The sequence below is a fragment of the Papio anubis genome, chromosome 9 (assembly GCF_008728515.1).
Source record: "Papio anubis isolate 15944 chromosome 9, Panubis1.0, whole genome shotgun sequence".
In the NCBI taxonomy this organism is placed as follows: Eukaryota; Metazoa; Chordata; class Mammalia; order Primates; family Cercopithecidae; genus Papio; species Papio anubis.
Genome location: NC_044984.1, coordinates 32883789 through 32907155, shown reverse-complemented (window position 1 = coordinate 32907155; position 23367 = coordinate 32883789). Strand labels below are relative to the sequence as shown.

At 35.6% G+C, this 23367-nt stretch overlaps 1 protein-coding gene across 2 annotated transcripts; it reads right to left on the bottom strand.

Moving 5' to 3' along the window:
* Nucleotides 1-2528: 2528 nt before the first annotated feature.
* On the bottom strand, nucleotides 2529-15404 carry LOC101022253 (dol-P-Glc:Glc(2)Man(9)GlcNAc(2)-PP-Dol alpha-1,2-glucosyltransferase). 2 transcript variants are annotated; one of them, XM_003906195.5, is made up of 3 exons: nucleotides 15098-15404; nucleotides 13706-13903; nucleotides 2529-12003 (listed from the first exon to the last, which is right to left on the bottom strand). In XM_003906195.5, the coding sequence occupies exons 1-3, from the start codon at nucleotides 15266-15268 to the stop codon at nucleotides 10951-10953; spliced, it is 1422 nt and encodes a 473-aa protein (XP_003906244.2). In that variant the 5' UTR covers nucleotides 15269-15404; the 3' UTR covers nucleotides 2529-10950. The 2 variants fall into 2 exon arrangements, with proteins under 2 accessions (XP_003906244.2, XP_009178772.2); XM_009180508.4 differs by having other exon boundaries at nucleotides 15124-15404.
* Between the last annotated feature and the right edge of the window lie 7963 nt (nucleotides 15405-23367).

Genomic DNA, 23367 nt, shown 5'->3' with positions numbered 1-23367 from the left:
CTTACAATGTATCTGGCCCAAAGACCCAATGTACACATTATACACACACACACACACACACACACACAGTGAAGATTCTAGGTCAAGCTAGGTTTCTTCATCTAAATTTGATTTCTTCACTAGACCTTTGGAGAGTGATAGGGTTGCAAGGAAAATATAAAAATTACATAGAACAGTACTCACTGAGAAAGACTGATAGTGTACCTGTTACAGCTCATGAAACGTTTCTCCTAACACTGCATCTCTCCTCCTGGCTTCAAACCCTTTCAGGCCAAATATTTTAGGGAGGTCTCCCAAACTCCTCATGTTTCTGATGGAGAGCAACCTTCTCTCTGGCTTCTGCATCACTTACAACAGGATCTACAGAAGAGTGGAGGGCCTGTCTCACAGAGCCATTCTTCTGGTTTTAACTGAAACCTGGCTATCATCTCTAAATAACTATTTTTCTCTCCACACCCATTTATCTGTGGGTCTGTGTGTGGGGCATGTGATTTCCTTGCTCCTCACTGTATAAAGCAGAGCACTGTTCTTACTTTCTTCCTAAAAATAACCTCAGTTCTTTGGATGCACAGGTCATCAGATGATGCAAGTTTAGCAGGAATCAGTATAGCACCCTGGTTAAGAGGGCATGTTCTGGAGCCACACTTCTTGTTTGTAAACTGTTTCAATTCCCTATGACTTATTTTCCTTGTCAGTAAAAATGGGGATCATAATAGCATTTGCCTTAGGGCATCTCTATGAGGCTTAAATAAATTCATGTTCAATATTTAGACTGGTGCCTGTCACACAGCACTTCAAAAGTGTTGGCCACCGTCACCACCTGCTTCTCAACTATATGGTAGTTTACTGTGTAATTTGTTTGCATCACATTATTCTGCCTGAAATGCTTTCTGCAGTGTCTCCACAGGTTTCCATACGAATAATTTCCAATGTGAATTTCTCCATGAAGTATGTCTTTGTCCCTTCAGCCAGATGTGATTTCTATTCTCATGTAAACACCCTAGCTCTTATATTTCTCCTCAGTGATAATCATATTGTACTTTGCATTAGTTAGCCCCCATTAGGTGAGTTCATCTTGTCTGGAATAGATCACTTTTTTGTTTCTTGATACCATTTTTTTCACACAAGGTACCCTCAAGTTGTCTTTGCATTTAATAACAAATACTATGACAGACTTTGTTAAAGGACCATATTAGAAGTTGATACGGTTTGGCTGTGTCCCCAACCAAATCTCATCTTGAATTTTAGCTCCCATAATTCCCAGGTGTCATGGGAGGGACTCAGTGGGAGGTAACTGAATCATATGGGCGGGTCTTCCCATACTGTTCTCCTGGTAGTGAATAAGTCTCACGAGAGCCAATTGTTTTATAAATGGGAGCTGTCCTGCATAAGCATTCTCTTTGCCTGCCACCATGTAAAATGTGACTTTGCTCCTCCTTCACCTTCTGCCATGATTGTGAGGCCTCCTCAGCCATGTGGAACTATGCGTCGATTAAACCTCTTTCCTTTATAAATTACCCAGTCTCGGGTGTGTCTTTGCTCGCAGCATGAGAATGGGCTAATACAGAAGTCCATATTCCAAAAACTTACTCTTCCCACCTAAACTATTTTCAGGAACCCTCCCTTTTAGTTTCTCAAAACCAAAAGTAACACCCACAGCTTCCTTATCTAATAAACAGAAAGACTACACATAACACATGTTAACTACAATCAAGACAAGGTTCCTAGGCAGGTCATGGCAGAGGAGCTTTTATTATATTAGCTTTCCAGTAGACTGACTCATTTAAAAAGGGAAAAAAATCTTTTTGGAAACACTGAAGAGGAAACAAAAGAAGGCAGGAACTGGATGGACTCAGTTGAAACATCTCATTGGGTGAGAACCATGTTTATATGGTTTTTCCCCCAGAGGGCACTCCCTAGTTAGAAAGGTGCAATATGATTGGTTTGAGGTGTGAGAGGACGGAATTCAGGACTGCTAGAGTAGCTGTAAATTAGGAGAAATCTCAGAAAAGAGGGAGTCGCAGAAGAAGGGAATTCTAAAATTTGTGTATAAGTCCTGGGTTGACCTCCGAGCTGCATATGATGGGAGAAACTCTAAGACACCCAATGGAAGGTAAGAGCTAGAAGTCTGCGAACACAGAGACCACTTTCTTTTTTTCACCACAAGACCCAAAGTCTGGGGCTTGAACCCTGCCAAGTTACATGTGTTTGGTAAATACTCTTAGCTTCCTACAGACCTAGCCTAACAAAGAAACCCAACTCCCACAAGTTCAAGGTGATCAGCCAGTAATTTAACTGCTTTCTATTATTATGAGAATAAAAGGAAGATTATACAGACACCCAGGCTAGTTATGAGCACATAGCACAGGCATTTAAAAAGATATGGTTCTATTTTAAAATGACTAATAAAGCTTAGGATTAGGGATGTGGTAGACAGGGGAAAATGGCTAACAGGACAGTGTGAGGGAAATACAAAGCTTTTAACACTTGGTTTAGGATAAGAAAATGTGTTAAATAGATACAATACATTTTAAAACATTATCAAACATGAATTTATTTACAAACGAAATAAAAACATGCTATTTGAACAAACTTTTTTATAAAGAATAAGTTGACAGAAAAGCAGTTTTACACAACATGAACTCACAAATGACTTTTAGAAGTCAAATAAACATTTCCATTTTAGAGAACAGTATCTAATAAAATATATAACTTAAAAGCATATGGAACACATATTCATACATTCTTAAAAATGAAATTGTTATTCCACCGAGAATTTGTCAAAAATCTAAAGTATGTCACGTTTAACCAACGATTTGCTTCCAAATAGGAGTCTCTTTTGAGAAGTTAAATATTAATTTTCAAACAACTATTTCTCCGTTTGGTAACTGGAATCATTCTTATTAAAACAAAGGTCTTTATGTCAATGTATATTAATATGGCTGAAGGCTCCAGCCCTGAGTTATTTTGTTTTTTACTTCCTTAAATTCGTATTTACAACATATATCAATTTGAGGGATGATGACAAAAACAGAAACAGAAGATACAATGGTAGAGGAGAGTCTGTCTCCCTGTGGAAGAGGCAAAATTACTGTGGACTTCATTTTCCTGACCTATAAAATTAGGAAGTATAATCACATTATTTGTAACAATTTTTCTTTCTAAAATGCCATGGATTTGAAGGTAGACTTCATGCCTTTCTCCTTCATATCAATAGAGTTAAGAATATTGATTTTGGAGTCAGGCTGCCTGGTTATGAATCCCAGCTCAGACAGTTATTTTGTAATCTTGGAAAAAATACTTCACCTCTCTCTACTAAGTTTCCCCATGTGTACACTACCGATCTCATAGAGTTGTTATGAGACTAGCATGGGTAAATCACTTTAAAACAGTGGCTCATACAATGTTACACGAGTTTTCAAATGAGACATCATCACTCATTGTTTGTGGGAAAAGATTCTGACTATGTCATATGAATGAAGTATGCCACATGAAAAGATCATATCATATGGGAAGATATATTAGGTTAAATCATCTAATATGTGATTACAAAACACAAAAGTGAGGGTTTTTTTTTTTTTACATTTACCTTAGCTTCATACAACTCAGGAAACATCTGAATAACATTATGATAAATAGATATAAATGATTATAAATCTTTGTGGTTAAATACAACAAAACACTATAAAAGAGTTTAATTCAGACGAATAAAAGTTTAATTACATTTGGAAATGTAGCACAATATCTCCACCTAGTGGACACCACCTTAACAATTTTTACAGATAGTGCGCAGCCTTTTTTTTTTTTTTTTTTTAAATCACTGGGGGAAAGCTTTTCAAATAGAAGTACATTACTTTCACTAATGTAGAGGGATAAAAAATAGAAAATAAGTTAAATACTATATTACCAGTGCTCCAAAACATCATCACTAAAATACCTTTTACTAAGTTGTATAACTCAAATGTTTTTCTAAAACAGGGTAATATAAATAGTAGTTTTGGTTTAGAAACTTAAAATATACCAAAGACAGCAATAAGTCATCAGAAATACTTGACCATGACACAGCAATTAATTTTTAAAAATTAGCTGTAACAAAATTAAGAATTTAAAAATCACAGAGCTTTAAAGATGTCAGATATCTTTAAAAGACATTTTACCTACTTGCTATCTAACTCTCCTGAAGCATCTTTAATAAATAAAAATCTTATCTCCAATGAATGAGAATTTTACTTTTTTTCTGGGCTTGTTTTCCTAAAAACACTAAACAATTAGAAAAGGTATGCTTTTCATGATTTGCGATCTAATTTTTGACCTCTGATTTACAGTTCAGGCAATACAGAATTAAGTTCAATCTTTCAAATAATTATTCTTCAAGAGAGCTTATCAAGTGATAGAATCTCCACTTATCCAAATTAAACATCCCACATACTTTTAGCCATTTTTCTTACAACAAAATTATAAGGAGTTAGTTATCATGTTGTTCATGCTCTTTTGAACAGTTTGTAGCATTTTAAAAAATGACTATATCCAGTATAAAAATAAGCCATGAATGGTCTGGAAACTGCAGAGAGCAAACATGGATGATCACCTCTCTCTCCATATACTGCTTCGTTTAATTAAAAAAAATAGTTAAAAAAAACTTCTCATAGTGAGGCAGAATATGATGGTCAAAAACTCACAGGCTTGGGAGTCATACCAATCTATGTTCATTTAGTGACAGTGTGGACTTTGGGCAAATCACCTGACCTGCCTGCCCTTCAGTTTCTTCAGCAGTCAAATAGAAATCAATATCTACCTCATAGAAATATAAACGTAGCATCAAATGAGACAATATTTGTAAGTCAGCTAGTATAATGCCTAAAACATTACAGGTGTTCAATGATTGCTGGCAACCATCGTTATTACTTTTCCTCCCTTTTTCATCTTGTATATGCCATATACACACATATATGGTTCACCTAAGCTGAATTAAGTTTCACTGTGAAAAACCAATACATTTAATATTTTTCTTGTTGGAAACTGGCACAGTGGCTCATGGTGAATTCTAGCACTTTGGGAGGCCAAGGTGCGAGGATCACTTGAGGCAGGTGTTCGAGACCAGCCCACACATCATAGTGACACCCTGTCTCGATTCTTATATAAAAAAAGAAATTATATGTATATACACACATATACATTTGTATATATAAATACATATGTATGTATTTTCTTTTCCTTGTTAGAAAAATACTGTATCTTCTTTTGGCCTGATGGTGATAGGCTGAGATAAAATTTAATTAATATTAAATTCATCAAAAATTTCTCTCTTAAAAAAGCACAATATACAGATATTATATTGTGACAAAATTTCTCACCCTAGAAATAATTTTTCAAATCTCAAATATTAAATATTAGTGTTGACTCATGGATATATGTTAAAAATATATCCTCAATCTCTATTTTCATTATAATTTTCTCAGTTGCACAAGTTTTTATATATTGGAAACGTCAGTTGTCAACATTAAATACACAAAAATACCCTATATAAAAAATAATTAACAGCTATTCCTAGAGTGGTAGAATGTTGCCCAACTAAAAAAAACAAAGTATTTGTAATTAGTTGAAATGTCTTTTACCTTTAAATTCTTTAACCTGTTACTGGTTGAAGGTTACTGATTTTTCTTAAATAAAAAGCAATTATTTTGAAATTATACCCTATTAAAGAAACTTTCCCTTTAAGGTCTTATAACCTCTTAATGGTTGAAAGTTATTTATTTTTCTTATTTTAAATAAACAGTAATTATGTTGAAATCATATCCTATCAAAGAAACAACATATTTACAAGTAAATACATGTATAAGCATTAAACACTAGCAGGGGTCTCCAATCTTGTGGCTTCCCTGGGCCACACTGGAAGAACTGTCTTGGGCCACACATAAAATACACCAACACTAATGATAGCTGATGAGCTTAAAAAAATAAAATAAAATAAAATAAAATAAAATAAAATTCACATAAAATCTCATTATGTTTTAAGAAAGTTTACAAATTTGTGTTGGGGCCGCCTTCAAAAACGTCCTGGGCTGCATGTGGCCTGTGGGTTGAACAAGCTTGCACTAAAGCAAATAAAATTTTTTAACACTGGGTCAGAAAATTATGCAGAAAAATGTTTAGGATGACTCTTATTATGAAACACTATTTACTTCCTAAAATTAGCCATGGTTATATATGATATTTTTTCTATTCACTTCACTCTATACTAAAAACTTCATTCAGTATATATTTACTCAATATTTATCATATGACATATTATATGAGTATATGGCAGGATGAATCCTTTTTAATATAAGGTTATATACATACCAATCAGACACTGACTAGAGTTAGGACAAATACTATTGTCATCTGAAATGAGGACTAAAGACTAAACCACTTGCCTTATTGATACCAGAGCCACAATCAAATATAAAAATCTTAACCCCCATGTTAAATGTTTTTTTTTTTACAAGCCCATTGGATCCTAAGTCATATTTAAATTTCCATTTAAAATTTTTCAAATTTATATCACAATTCTTACTTGCCTCACTTTTTAATGAAATTCCAATTACTTCAAAGATAATAAATGCTTGCTAATTAATAAACACAAAATGTATTTCTTCATATGAATAAATATTTTATTTAAAAGTGAGTCTAAAATAACAGTCCACTATTTAGGTGGTATAAATAAAAATGGTAGATCCTTTCCTCTCTCCTCTCTTCCAAAAATTCTAAGGAAAATAATATCAAGCCAAGTGGCAATTAAGTTCAAACTAGAAATGCATTTCATTAAGCCATGTATTTATTATAAATAAATTACATTAGGCTATTTATAAAAGGTATTTTATGACTGGCTATGCACATTTCAGAAATAACTCTAAGAAGACAAAGAAAAGGCAACACAGCTAAAATAATTTATCTTGCCAAAATGAGATGCTATGTTTAAACTGAGAGATACTATCTTTCCAAACATTTAAATACAGTCAGACGCAGTTCAAAAGATTTCTGATTATCCATTAATGGAAAACATAAACGTAACAAAATTCACAGCATACCTGAATCTTACTAATGCTACCTAAAGATAACATATCTCTAGAATTTCACAGACGATAGAATCAGTTCAAAATGACGTATTACTGAACCTATAATGATTTATGGACTAGATCTTTTTACGACACTTTTCAAAATAGACATACTCACAGATTTTCGTAATGGTTAATGCTCCACATACCCTTGAGCAGGGCAGTTTTTTTCATAATCACCTTATTTTAATAAATTCAGCTAAGTCTAATGTTTAAAAATTCATGAAAAAAAAATCTACTCAATAACTCTTGAAAACACAAATATAACTAAGAATGTTTCTAAAAGCAAGGATCTAAACACTTAAGAATGGTCTTGTCAATTGTTTCAAGTGAATGACTTTGAGTTTGGTATCATTTCTTGAACAACTAAAGGCAAAATGGTCTGTTGTGCCAAGTTTTTATATAATCATTTTATCTGTTACCTACTTTGGAAAATTCACCAGCAAATGGCCATCTTTGAACTGCCTAGAAAATTTAACCAAGACATTTATCTTAAATTCAAAAGTATTGATAAGCATTCTTATTTTAAAATAATAAATAGTTGAAAATAGCACCTTTTAATACATGGCAATCTTTTCTTAAAATGCCAAGTACTGTATTTTATGTATTTTATAAAAAATGTGGAAGATTAATTTGTTTCTCTCTGAATGTAGATTTTCAACAAAACATCTCTTAAAACAGCAGGGACTCAACACTTAAAAATGAACTAGAACAGCTGGGCACAGTGGCTCACGCCTGTAATCCCAGCACTTTGGGAGGCTGAGGCGGGTGGATCACCTGAGGTCAGGAGTTTGAGACCAGCCTGGCTAGCATGGTGAAACCCCGTCTCAACTAAAAATAGAAAAAATTAGCCGGGCGAGGTGGCGGGCTCCTGTAATCCCAGCTACTTGGGAGGCTGAGGCAGGAGAATCGCTTGAACCCGGGAAGCGGAGGTTTCAGTGAGCCAAGATCACGCCATTGCACTCCAGCCTGGGGGACAAGAGCGAGACTTCCCCTCAAAAAAAAAAAAAAAAAAAAAAAAAAAAATCTAGAACAGTGATCCCTTCAAAGAGCAGTCTTCTTTAATTACAGGGTAGAATATTTTCTTCAATTTTGCCAGACTAGATCAGAGTGGAAGCTTCTCCTCTCAGAAGTATTCCTAAATACAAAATCCTTGCATTAATATTATCAGACAAAAAGTTATTTTCCCTAAATTACACATTCCTTTTCAATTTTGACTTCCTGGATTTAGTTCTCCATTATAGTAAATTAATGACAAAAGTATAATTTCTTTGAGTGTCCTCTCTCATCTAATTTTTAAAAAGTCTGGATTAAACACGTTTTTCTATAATCACTGTTATAACTAATGCCAATCTATTTTCTGGGTGCTAGAGTATAACCCAAAAATAGTCTGTATTTATCATTCAAATTATATTTGTAATTTTCACCTGCACACAATTTTATATTTGTAAATGTAGAATCATTACTTGAAATTCAGAGAAGCAAAATTTGACATTGAGGGGAAAGTAATTTGTTCACTTATAGCTACTTTCAAAGTTTAGAAACATAAAATTATGTTAAAAGATGAGTTCTATTCATAGTTCTAAGTTTACATGTCAAAGTTAACATGCCCAAATAATACTTTCCTGTAATGGAATGACAACCCAAAAAATACACTCAAAATAATAAACACAAAATTCAAAAAGTAACACAAAATAATCCTACCCCGGCAGTTGTTCCCTAATCTACAAAATAAGGTCAGACCAAATGATTTCTCAACTTTCTTTCAATGCTGACTTTTTTTTTTTAAATAGATAATGGAATCAAACACTAGTCACCTTTAGCTGTATATTACCTCAGAAGTCACTTATTTTTTAACCTCTCAGTAAAGATACTGAGAGTTATTTAAAAGGTAAGATATTATCTCTTGATCCAACAATCCCACTTCTGGGCATTTATCCAGAAGATTTGAAATCCGTATGTCAAAGAGAAGTCTGCACTCCACGTTCATTGCAGACAAGTCACAATAACCAAGTTATTCAATCAACCTTAAGTGTTCATCAGTGAATGAATGGATAAAGAAAATATGGCATATATACACAATAAAATACTATTCAGCCTTTAAAAAGGTAGAAATTGTGTCATTTGCAACAATATGGATGAACCTGGAGGACATTATGGTAAGTGAAGTAAGCCAAGCACAGAAACACAAATACCACATGATCTCACTTATTTGTGTAATCTAAAACAACTAAACTCAAAGAAGTAGAGAGAAGAATGATGGGTACTAGAGGCCAGGGATGTGGGAATAGGGAGATTATAATCAAAAGATACAAAGCCTCAATTAGACAGAAGGAATATGTTTGACTTTTTTAAGATCTATTATACAACACGGTGAATACAGCTAATAATTAAGCACTGTACATTTCAATACTGTTGAGAGTAAATTTCAAATGTTTTCATCACATGTCAAATATTAGCTTTATTTACTCATCCCACATTATATTCAAAAATCATAACGCCACTTTGTACCTCATAAGTGTATACAACCATAATTTGATATATAACAAAAAAAAAATTTAAAAAGGTAGTCTCCTAATAATCATTATGAGGATTATCCTAAAATGTCCTTTGGTAACTGTCATGGACTGAAAAGTATCCCAGGAAGAGACATGTCCACTCAGAACATGTGAATAAGAACTTACTTGGAACATGGGTCTTTGTAAACATAATTAAGGGGCTCCAGACACAATCATTGTAGATCAGGGTGGGCCCTACATTCAAAGACACTGTCCTCAAAAGGTAATGAAGAGAAAACAGAGGGAAAGGCTGTGTGAGCACAGAGGCAGACTGGAGTGAAGACTGCTGTCTGCAATACTTGGATAAGATTTGTCTATAAGCCAAAGACTCCAAGAATTTCAGACAGCCACAAGATATTAGGAAACAGACATGGAACGGAGTCTTCCTTAGAGCCTCCAGAAGGAACCAACTCTGCTGACACTTTGATTTTAGATTTCTGGCCTCCAGACTGTGAGGAAAATTGTTGTAAGCAATCAAGTTTGTGGTCATTTGTTATGGCAGCCCTGGGAAGCTAATACAATATGTATTTCAGAAAGGAAATCCCTCTTTTAAAGGATTATAATCAACAAAATTTGTCTTTGGCCATCATACATTTCATATTAGGAATTAGTGAAAGAGCTTCATCATTTCTAGATTGTAAACAATAACCAACAATTTGATGCCTAGACAGACATATATGAGTCTCTACTTTATCATTTACTATTTATGCATTTCTATTTTGACTTAGAATTAAAATTATATTTACTGAAATGTTAAGCAACTTTTCAATCAAGAATATCACCTGACCATTTGTAAATATTTGCTAATACATTGTTATTAGGTTGGTGCAAAAGTAATTGTGGTTTTTGCCACTGAAAGTAATGGCAAAACCACAATTACTTTTGTACTAACCTAATAGTTCTCTCTGAAGAGAATAAATTAGTTCCAGTAATATGAAGCATACCCAGTTTTAATAAACTTGTACATACAAAACATTCCCAAGCTTCTTGAGGGGCCAACATTATGAGAGCAATATGAGATATCTGAAAACAATTTTCCCATTATTCAGGCTTTTGAAGCAGGTCTTAAGCTTTCTCAGTTCTTTGCCACTTGATTTCTTACATATGTTATATATATATATATATAAAATATATGTTATATATATATTAGTGTGTGTATATATATACACACTAATGTAATTTGAGGACCACCACTGCTCCTAAAAGAAATTCCATGATTTCTACCTATTCAGTTATTCTTTGTAGAAATGGTCTAATTATTAAGTCCATTTTTACAGTTCAAAATATCACTGATATTACCACATAAATCTTTGAATGTCCTGACTGTTTGGCCACTGAAAAGTCTTGTTCAGAAAGAGGTAAAAAGTTATGAAATTAACAATTGCATAGCAACTCAGTTCACAAACGAGTCTGGATGTGGGAGGCAGAGGTATGTTAAGCCTATAAATGACATAAGGTAAAATGAAGTAACGAAATTCCAGCAGTTTCTGAGGAACTATAACAATGAACAAGCATATGAAAAACATTAAATTCCAAAAAACTGACTTTGATTTCAATGAGTCAGCTATACTCCAACCAGCAAATATATAGGCTGGAACTAACAAATATTTCACAATTTCGTATCTTTGAAAAACTCTTTTCCACACATAGAAAGTATAATGTCTATTGTCTGCTAGCAAGTATTTATGAGCATAAGTGAATTTCCAAACTAAAAACACAGAGACTAAGGTAACCACAAAAAACAGAATTCTACGTTTCCAAACTAAGGAAAGAAATGTCTTAATTTTGCCAGGAGACAGGAGATGAGGAAAGGAAAAGAAGAGAGTAAATGAAAAAAAGTAGAATAGTTGAGGAAAATGAAGACAGGCTTCATGACTACTCCGATCGCCAATAACAATTCCACCATTAACTACTACAAAAGCACAAAACAGAAATCCCAGAAGGATGTAGGGCCAAGTCAGACGGAAAAGCACATTCAAGTTTTTAAAGGACATGGAATAAGCCAAAAGAAACTGAAGAATTTTTCTGAATGTTGCAAATGGTCCTTTAATAGGTGGAAGTCTGTCTTCCTTCTTTTGTAGCTCAGTTTTCCAAGCCTCAGTTAACTTTTGTGCAATGACATTTCCTGCACAGAAGACAGCCCAGATGATATTCGTTTGCCGAAACATGAAGCCACAAAATCCAAGGAAGGCTGAAGTTTTATGATTTCCATAAAGACACATCAAATACGCAAAAAGAGTAAAAAACATAGATCCTGCTTCTGTATAATAAAGGAAGTTAAAAAAATAAAGTGTTGGAAATACTGCTAGTGTTAATGTTGACAAGACTCTCTGGATACTTGAGGCAGCCTTGGAGGAAGAAAAAACACAGATAAAATTATTTTCATGATAAAAAATGCTATTTCTGTTTACCGAATGAAGAGATTTATTTAAAAACTACTCAACTACTCAAACCTTATTTAAATAATATTAATATTAATCTTATCTCTGGCTTTGCAAAAACACAATATACATTTATAAGAATACTTTCTGGTACTTTTTATTTATACCTATAAGTTTGGAGAACATGTGTGTGCCAAAGCTTCTGTAGCTTAACACATTTTGAATCAGGCAATGATTAATTAAGGAGTTACTGAGTGCAAGATACTGACCAAGTTCTATGGGGACTATGGAGATAAACAGGACACAGTGCTGGCTCCATTTCCCTGAGCTTATGTTTTAGTGCCTTCAATAAGGATTCACTTAGCCATAATCACCACTTTCCTTTAAGGAAATCCTTCATAACTCTACACAAGGGAGAATGTAAACATGCATATGGTATTTTTACTACTATACCCAGACTTACTTTTTCAAGATGAAATTTTCATGATGAAGTAACAGGTATTTTTCTGAAAAGTGAGCCAGTCTAAAGTTCTTTATCCTCTTTTGGCCTTTCTGACATGTTATTTCAGAATTTGAAAGTGTTCTTATGTTCTTGAATTGTATACTCTACTTAATCAAAATCACCAAATCAGATCATGCCATTTCCTTGACTAAAATTAAGGTCTCTCCATTACATGCTTAAGTTCAAAGTCCTCTCGGTGACATATAAAGGCATTCATGACCTTTTTCTCTAGTCTTACATCCCTCTACTTTCTAATCCTGTAATTCCAAGACCAATTCCCTGCACCTCATTGTTCAATGCCTTTCTTCCTTTGCTTATGCTGTTTGTCTCCTCAGGATTAATTCCCCACCCTACAGCCCTATCCGTTCATCAAGACTCAGCTCTGGTACCATCTTCTCTGTGTGGACTTACTGAATGCCACCTAGTCCCCTCCCTCCCAGAAAAGCAATAAGTGTTCCCCTGCTCCTTCTCTGTATCCTCATAGCATCTTATTTGTACCACTCTATCATAACTGGCTCTACTAAAATCATCTCTTATGGTTAAAAATAATCATTAGAGTTAATATTTACTGAGCCCTTACTATGGATCTGGCACTATTTGAAGCATCTTCCACTTATTAAGTTTCTTTGTTCCTTTATAACAGTTCTATAAGGCAGATTCTATTATTATTCTTATTTAATAGATGAAGATATGGAGCCACTAAGCGTTAACCTGCCCATGGTGGTAACAAAACTGCTAAGTGGCAGGGAGAGAATTCTAACCCAGGCAATCTACCTCCAGGGCCTGCACTGTTATCACATCAAAAGTCCTCAGGTAAAGTGTGTTTTCCCTAATGAATATATACGTTTTACAAGAAAAAGACTGCCTCATTTATCTCTGTTGTCCCAGTGCCTAGCACATGGAATAAGCTTAGTAAGTACTTATTGAACTGGTTTGACTCACTTAACAAATATTTACTTTAGATTTTACAAATAAGCTATTCAAGTGTTTAAATACAAATTTATTCTAAAATGGAGACGGAGGATTTATGTTTACCTTTACATAATATACAAAAATACAAAGTTACAAAGTGTTAAAGATATTTTTCACCAAATCTCATAAAACTAATTCATTGTAATTGTGGACCTGACTACACATAAACTTGTAATTAAGTATTTTGAAACATACCTTGTTTCTGGGTTGCACCTTGCGGAAAAGCAAATATAGTAAATAGAAGTTGCCAACACTGAAGAGAAGATTAACAAATCTGAGCATCCCAATGGAGCAGACAACATGTTCGGACCATCCAAAGATCCAAATGGCAGGTTTGACCACTCCAACTGACACCAGGTACAAGCCAGGTAATGTAGTAATCATGGGATCCCACTTTAAAATGAAAGGAAATGAAGTAAAAGCAAGAGGTAATACGAACAAGACAGACACAAACATGTCAAGCCCACATCTCATCTCTAGCAACAATCAGAAATTTTGAGAAGTTATTCTGACAACATTAAGTAAGTCCTTGGCAAAACAGGATTCGTTTTTCTTATTTTTTGCCCCCGGACCAGCTTAGTGATTGTTCAGATAGCAGCAACCAACAGACAACAACAACTTAAAATCTATTTCTATTTTCCAAGAAATGTTCTTTAAAAAGTCTTTATTTTGGTAAATAAGCTGCAAATGCTCCAGTTTTTAAAAGCATGGAAACACTGGTTGGGACTCTAAGTTTAGGAAAACATTTGGTCCACAGGCTCCATGATGACAGCTAACATAAACGGGGACTGAAATTGTGCCAAACCCTCTGTATTAACGTTACAATATGCCTTATAGTAAAGATTACTGTCATTCTGCAGATAGGTAGCCTGAATTTCTGAAACTCAGAACACCTCCAAGATCACAAAAGTAGTAAATCACAGCACCATGATTTAAGATCAGATCTTTCTCTAAAACAGACTTTATATTTCTAGCCAGTACCCTATATTGTGTCACCAGAAAAGCAGGCGATATTTATTTTGATATTTATATGTACATACTTGCACAGCCAAATATATATTCAAAAATGATGTGACTGGACTGGTTGCCAGTTTATCCAGTTAACAGATAGTTCACTAAAAATACTCAGGGAAGGAATTTCTGATTATAAATGGTCACTTTTTGGTAGCTGAAGATCTCTCCAGTCCATACTATCCCACCCCTAAAATGCATAGTGAGGTGCTTGACAGGTGAGCTAAAGGTAAGTTTTCTGGTATTTCCAAGGAGCACCGCAATGCCTTTACTCCCGAGACAAGGAAAGACAAAGTGGGATAGACATCGTCAGCTGCCAACAGGAGCGCTCAGTTCCCCATTAAGTATTCTCCCAGATCATTCCTTCCTGGGAGACAGATCTACTGTTTATTCATTCATTTAATGAATATTTCACAGATCTCAAAGACAGGAACAAAATTCTATACCCAGTTTCTTTCATGTTCTGGGGCTGGTGGGGTGGAACGGGACGAGTTAAATCTAAGGATGGGAGAAGGAGCTGGGGACGCTGGGACCTCTCAGGCCTCTCCTGGGGTGGGGACAGGTTGGAGACCCCACCTGGGAAAGGGAGAAATGGCCCTCACAGTAGCGTTGCGCCTGAGGCAGGTGGAAGATCTCATCCATGTAGGGCTCTCGCAGCGCCCGGCTGAAGGCGGAGAAGAGGAGGCAAGACACTAAAAAGGTACAGCTCAAGGCAGCCGAGAAATAGTAACCCTCTAGCTGCGCCATTCCTGCTCCCACAGCCGCTGCCGAAGAACCGACTCCTGGAAACTTCTGAGCACGGAAACCCGAGCTGGAAACTTGGGCTCGAAATGGGCGCGCTAGACGGGACTAGTCAGACGGGGCCGCATACCGGAAGGCAAAGGATGCTGGGAAAGCGCGGATCCGGAAAGATCGGGTCGCTGTTTCCCGGAGTGACGGGTTTAGATAACGGACCGGATGATTACCCTGTCAATCACATTGCCCGGGCGCACAGAGTGTTAAAACTTCCGGAAAGGGCGGGTCTCGGAATTTGCCTAAGCTGGGGGTGCGTGACTTGCTGCTTTGAAAAAAAAAAAAAAAAAGCCGATTCTCAGCTTGGAGCTTTTTTCCTGCTCATTTCCATCACTTACCAGAAGGTGGCGACGTTTCCCCACGTCTCCAATTCCAAGCCCTAAAATTTACACATTTCCCCCCCGCCGTTACTTCTGTTCTTTTTATTAAACCCTCAATTCCACGACTTTTCATTCCATCAACTTTGGAGTGTAGGAAGGGGGCGTTGGTTGTGATAGCAAAGACTGAGACTTTCAGATTAAAACTTGAAGAACCAGAGACCCGTCAATGCCGAATGAACTTAAGTGAGAGGAGTGTTTGTTCGTTTGTTTGTTTAGGTTAAAAGAGAACTCTTTCAAAATGTGGATGCCCTCACAGGATTTAGTTAAACTGACGTTCCTAAGGCACTCTCATAGCCATATCTCAGTACCCTGTGGGATTTGGAAAAAAAAAAAAAAAATATATATATATATATATATATACACACACACACACACACATATATATATTTTTTTAGAATTTGGAATGTTTTAGAATTCTCTGTGCCTGTAATATCTGTAAGGCAGTGTTCTGTTTTTCCTACTAAATCATAAGCGTGAACATCTTAGTGGGATTATACATCCTTTACGTTTGTAGTCCCCCAATGGCTTTCACACAGTAGGCACTTCAATTTGTGGACTTTTATAGGCTATATAGACATCATCAAATTCCTGTATTCTGGGATTAAGTGTTGGGGGCAGGAGATGAGGTAAATAATTTGAAGAATGCCGAAGATAAATTATGTGTTGTAATTTTGTCTTGAGCATGGTTGGCCATGTTTTGCAGAAAAACTGTCTCTCAGGTAACCTCAGTCACGTTGCCTTTGGCAGGAATATATCAGAATTGAGTCAGGATTTAAGGTTGCTAACCTCAGAGTTCTCAATTGAGCTCTTTTTCTGGGTCAAAACTAATTCAGTCTTTCTGAACTTAAGAAAGTTTCTTAAATTAAGCTGACTGCCTTTCCATTCTGTCTCTGCCTGTTTCCTCAATGATAAGAGGAGGTAGTGGTGAATGAGGGCTAGGATGGGAACATTTACATTACTGGAATAAAATCATGTCAGGATCTACTCTGATGTGATGCCTAGCTTTGTTTTAACCATTATCTCCCATTTTATTATTGAGTCCATGCTGTACTTACTGTTGAAGTCACTTATAACACATCTCCAGATGATTCGGTCTTCAAGAGGTTGATGTGATCTACAAGTAATTAGCCCCTGACCTGTTGACCTGCTAAATCGTGTTATATATACACTCTGCAGCTTACTGACCCACCCTAGAAAAGTGGGTAGTTTTTAAAGGGAGTATAACAAGACTAGACATTTATGCTATCCATTTTAGACATTTATGCTATCCATTTTTCTTCATAACAATTGCCACCAATAGTTTATGTTAAACATTTGACTCCTATACATGCTGCACACATCCCTTTACATAAAAAGGAAAGTTTCAAGGAAATATGGGGTTTTAGAATTGCTAGGAATCTTTGTTAATAATCTACTTGAATTCATTTTATAAAAGAAGCTGTTTTTTTAAAAAATGAAGGATTTACTTAAAATTACATAAAAAATTAGTGTCAGAATCAAGTGTAGGAATTAGAACATCAGACCAAGAGTAATACAATAACTTCATAGCCTTATAGTTTAAAATAATCTACAATGCATACTGTACTGAATGTGTCACTGGTCCCAATAACTTTACATTTACATTCCACTCTCCTCTGTTTCCATACACCAAGTTGAAATATGAGTTTCATCTTTTTTAAAAAAAGTTGATCTTACAGACTAATTACATGAAAATTTGCTGGGGGATCATTGTGAAAAACTAGATTCTAGAGTGCCATCTCAAATCACTAATAATCTTCATATTTGGAAACCATTGATGTAAAACATATTACCTAAGAATGCTAAGAAGCTCCATGGGCCCAGTAGAGGTCTTCTTAGCGTACTTCACTCATTTGTTAGTGAATTACTTTTACTATCTGCAAATCAATGAAGTTGTTGTCGCTTTTCTACTCTTAGATTACGACATCTTTGATAATTTTGAAATGCTTTCCAAAGCTCTGCTCCTAAATCAAGACCTATTAAAATAGCTACCTCTGCGGTTTTAATGAAATAGATTACATTTTATTAGACTTATCATTTAAAACTAGCTCAGCATTAATTTCAACTTATATTTTCCATTCAGAATTCCAAATCCCATTTTCTGTAGATATTTATTTTGTGAAAAAGAGTCATTAGGATGAGCAATCCCATTATCATTGAACATCAACTATTTATTTGTGCTACTTGAATTATGATAAGTTATGGCAGAAAAATGGGCAATTTCTGTTGGGGTTCTAAGGATAGGTGGTTTTAGCAAGAAATAAATCTTTTTTGGTTTATAAGCCATTAAGATTTTGACTTTATTTCTCCTGTATAACCTAACTTACTTTGATCAATTAAGACATTCTTAATTTGATGAACTCACATAACATTGCATATACTTAACTGTTTGAAACAGCCGTATCTGAACAGTGAATTTCCCCAAAGGCCGTAACTGTAATAACTTTGAAGTATTAGTCCACAAAACATGCTGTCTCTTATTGCACCCCTTTTCACTTGTTGCTGAATGAAAACATTGGCCACTTGCTAATCATAGTGATGGTTTACTCATTTCTAGGTGACAATTCGTTCGTTCTAGCTACAGCAGAGTACTGCACCCTGGGCCAAAAATCACAGATGATAACCTCTAAAATGCAACTCTACCCTTGAGGTCAATCTTAACATATCAATCTAAAATCTAAATTTTAAAATTAATGAATCAATTAAAAAAACACACACAGTTTAGTACAAAAGCATTAGCAAGTATTTTAGCTCTACTGAAAATGTCTTGAAGACATGTGTAGGGGGCTGGTTAAACATAAGTAACACACACACAGAGAGACTCTTCTAAAAGACAATAATATTTATTTGGGATTGAGCATTACAGTAAGAATACAATGAACATAGGGAGGTAAAAGAAGACAAGGGATTTTAAAAGAAAAATGAAGAGGGTTACAAGACAATTATCCTTGGTTATAAGGACTGGTAACAAGGGCGGCACCAGTTTGAAGTTGCACAGGCAGTTGCTGGGCAAATGTCCTCGCAGAAGTAATTTTTTGTGAGATTGTGGCAGCCTTTGTGCAAAGTTGTGATTTGTGCAGTCTTTTGTTGTAGTTCTTGTTATCAAGCATACATGAATATAAACCCTCCCTTTCTGATCTTCCTTAGCTCCATTTTTCAGGGTTTTTATGCAAGTGGCCCCATTTTGATTCTGATAGCTTTCATAGAACAAATCTTTCTGATTTGTGACAGACTTTCCAGTTTTACCCTTGAAAGCCTCAGGCCAGGTAAATTCTGTAGTCTCAGACAAAGAGAGATGGTTGGTGATATGGTTTGGCTGTGCCCCAACCCAAAATCTCACCTTGAATTATAATCCCCATAATCTCCATGATCCTCACGTATCAACGGAGAGACCAGATGGAGGTAATTGAATCCTTGGGGCAGTTTCCCCCATGCTGTTCTCATGATAGTGAGTGAGTTCTCATCTGATGATATTACAAGTGTTTAATAGTTCCTCCTGCATTCATTCTCCTTCCTGCCATCTTGTAAAGAAGGTGCCTTGCTTCTCTTCACCTTCAGCCATGATTGTAAGTTTCCTAGGCCTCCCCAGCCATGCTGAACTGTGAGTCAGTTAAACCTCTTTCCTTTATGAATTACCTAGTCTCCAGCAGTTCTTTATAGCAGTGTGGAAGAGGACTAATACACTTGGTCATTTAGAAAGATATACCATACAACCCAAAGCAAAATTTCCTAAATATTTTTTATAACAGTAGTTCTTAAAGTGTGGCCCCTGTACCACAGCATTAGCATCACCTGGGAACCTGTTAGAAGTGCACATAATTAAGTCTTGCCTTAGACCTACTGAAAAAAAAATTCTGATAGCAGAGGGAGCCAAGTAATACGTGTTTTAACATTCATTTTGTAATCAGTTATGATTCCCTTAGATTCCCAGGTGGACCTGATGGACATGAAAGTTTGAGAATACTGCTGTCCTCTACATTTCCCTTGCTTTTCTGATCACTCATGCTGCTGTGTCCCCTGGCTTCTCCGATTCTTCATCTCCAGGTTTCACCCTACCAAGAAACAAAGTTCATTGCCAATGAACATATGTTCCTCCTCAGCAGCTGAAGAGGAGCTTAAATACTTACAATTTAATGATTTTTAGTTACATATATTTATATTCAGATGGATGTCTTCTCTTTCAAAAAACTGTGTGAAGGGGAACTGTGCTTTTTGCTAAAATAAGTAGCTGAAACACCATAGTCCTACAGCCATTGCTGCCAGTTCGGTAAGAAACATTCCAGGGAAAGAAACTTCATTAATTCCTTTTCCTTTAAACTACATAAAATTTAAGAGAATCATAAATTGATTATTAAATGAATTGGGCTACAATACCGATGAAATTACAGTACTATTAAATCAACCAAAGTAAAAAGTTAGAAGAGAAGACATTGAATTAATTTTACTTCTTAAATAATTTTACAGTTTAAGAGACACAGTACTATGATCTTACTAATTTTAAAATTTCATACATTAGAGTGAGATTTATGATACAATTGTTATTACTGAAAAGAGAGTGTATGTGAAATATCGAGGAGGGTTTCTGGTTAATTCCCTTTTGGCTTTAGAAGCAGAGTAAAACAAGTGGGCATCCTTAGGCTGGGCATTAGGTACCCTGCACTGGCGAAACGTTTGGCTACATTCAAAATACTACTCTTTCAATATGTGCATGTTCTCAATTTAGTGAGAATGGAGATCACCTGACTTTTCATTAATTAAATTTAAATACAAAAACCCTCATAGAGATTTTCTTTTCACCAGACAAAGCAGAAACATTGAATTGGTAGTTTCTGATCTCCTGTGGTTCCTGTTCTTTCTAAATTTACTTTCGTTTTTGCTTCGTTTCGGGTTGGTTTTCTGAATGAGGAAACAAACTATATTAAATGATTTACATTTATTTACTATAATAAAATGAAACATTACACTGTTTTTTACTGCCTCCAAATGTTAGTTTCCGTAACTGCCAAATTTCAATGACTGCAAAAATGTGTGAGAAAGGTCTCTGCATTTAAAAATGTGCTTTTTATAAAAACCTGTTTCCACTAGAGGGTGCTGACAACTTCAACAGAATCAGGACCAATTTGTTACTTTTGCTACCAGTTAGGTTCTAGTTTGTTTACTGATTCCAGTTGTGTTTTAGTTTATGTTTACTGATTGTAGTCATGCTTACTGATCAGCACTCAAATATCTGCCCAATGAGACTGCCACTCAAGATGGCTATGTTTGTAATTTTTAAAAGTTCATTATTTACAATATTAATAATTCATTACTGCTATTTTTGACGAAATGTCTTACAATAGTCATGTCATCATGCAAAAAAATATAGGGAGCAGGTGAGAAAACAGACTCTGATGGAGACACAGGCACACATGGGGTGATTGGCTGCCTCTGTGGAATGAACAACACACTGCACAGTTTTCTGGGCCCTTCAGTCATGTGAAGAAAAAGTCTTAGTTCTCTGAGGAAGGTGAGATCCTTCCACCGCAGGAAGCAGCCAAAGATCCTGGAGGACAGGGAGAAGTAAAAATCTTTTGCCCTCAATGGAGTGGCAGGAAGGTCTTCAGGCCTCCATCCCTCAGTAATTCAAAGCAGAGGTATGGTGCTCCTAGTGGAGAGGCAGTGGACACTCCCTGGCTTTAAAACTGTCCCACATGCAAGGCACAGTTTGACTCCTATAGTGGGGAAGAACTGGAACAACTTGAAAGCCCTCCATTCCCCCACTCAGGTAGGGCCTCAAGCAGGATGTATCTACCACTGAAGATGGGCCAGGAGCACTGAACCTACCTACTCACCTCCCACTATGAAGCTGACTGCCACTGAGTGACAAGAATTCAACTGCTGTGTTGGGGAATGGGACAAAGCATGGGGAGAAAATCCCTCTGAGGTGCAGACTTGCAAAGAGTGTTGAAAGTTGAGGATGGAGCAGGAATACTGAGAGGTAGACTTTTGTCATTCAGGGCTCAGCACATAACACAAGATAAAAACAGATCTCCACTAGAATTTGAAGTTAGTGTGTATGTGTGTGTGTGTGTGTGTCTTGATTATATTACCTAAGCACACATTTTGTACAGTATATACTTAGGATTGTAATGAGTGTCTCATAAATCTGTGCATTTTCTAGTTTAAATATTAACAATAGGTCTTCCAAAGTGATTGTACCAATTTATACTTCAAGCAGTATATGAGCGTTTTTCTTCTTTCTTATCTTTGTCAGCACTAGGATTGTTAGTTTTTTATGTTACCCATTCTGGTGCATATGTTATGGCATCTCATTGTAGTTTTAATTCGTATTTAATGACTAATGAAGATAAGCATGTCTTCATATGCTTATTGGTCATTTGAATATTCTCATTTATAAAGTTTTTATTCAAATCAATTGTCCAGTTTTCTGTCAAGTTGTTTGTGTTTTATTTTTTGATTTATAGAAGTTATTATATTCTTGATATAAGCATTTTGTTGTTTGGATGTTTCGAAAATGTCTTCTCTTACTACTCTCTGTGACTTTTTTTTTGTTTTTTAAAAACGACTAAACTTAGCCATTCAGATTCATCAGCCCTTTCCTTTATGTTCTACTTATGAAGTTTCTATACTTCATAGAACTTTTCTGAAGTCAGGAAAATACTATCCTATAGTATTTTATATAATTTCTATTGCTTGCTTTTCATGTGTAGATCTATAATTCACTGCCATGAGATTCTAGTGTATTGGGTGAAGTATGGTCTAGTTATTTTTTTCATAAACAATCATCTTAGCAATATCTATTAAAGACCAATTTATGGCCGGGCGCGGTGGCTCACACCTGTAATCCCAGCACTTTGAGAGGCCGAGGCGAGCGGATCATGAGGTTGGGAGATCGAGACCATCCTGGCTAACACGGTGAAACCCTGTCTCTACTAAAAATACAAAAAATTAGCTGGGCGTGGTGGCAGGCGCCTGTAGTCCCAGCTACTTGGGAGGTTGAAGCAGGAGAATGGCGAACCTGGGAGGTGGAGCTTGCAGTGAGCCGAGATTGCACCACTGCACTCCAGCCTGGGCTACAGAACAAAACTCCATCTCAAAAAAAATTTAAAAAATCGATTTATCACCACTGCTCTAAAGTGCCACTTACAGCAAATCAAGAAATCAAGAGTTAATATTTGTATGAGTCTGTTCCTAAACCTTCTATTTCTTTGCTATATTTGCCTGTCATAGTTATGATATTGAACTGTTTTACTGAATATTTAAAATAGAGCATGAAAACTGGTAAAGCATGTCTTTTCACTATTTTCTTCTTCTTTAAGTGTATCCTGGATATTCTTGGCCTATTGCATATCCATTTATATTTTATTAATTCCCACCAAAATGCTAGTTGCTATGTTAGTACTGTAGTGAATCCATAGAAAAATTTGGAAGGAGAATTGAAATTTTTACCATAAAGTGTATTACAGTTCCTCTTTGTGTTTTGGCTATTGATTATTTGTCAGTCATCTTTTCTTAGTTCAGAATATCAGTCAGGGTCTTGTATTTAAATGATTAGTATACATTTTTTAAAAATCTGATACACTGGGAGGACATGGCAGAATATTGTATATGAGTGGGGATGCAATTACATTATATCCTCGTACTTCATACTATGAA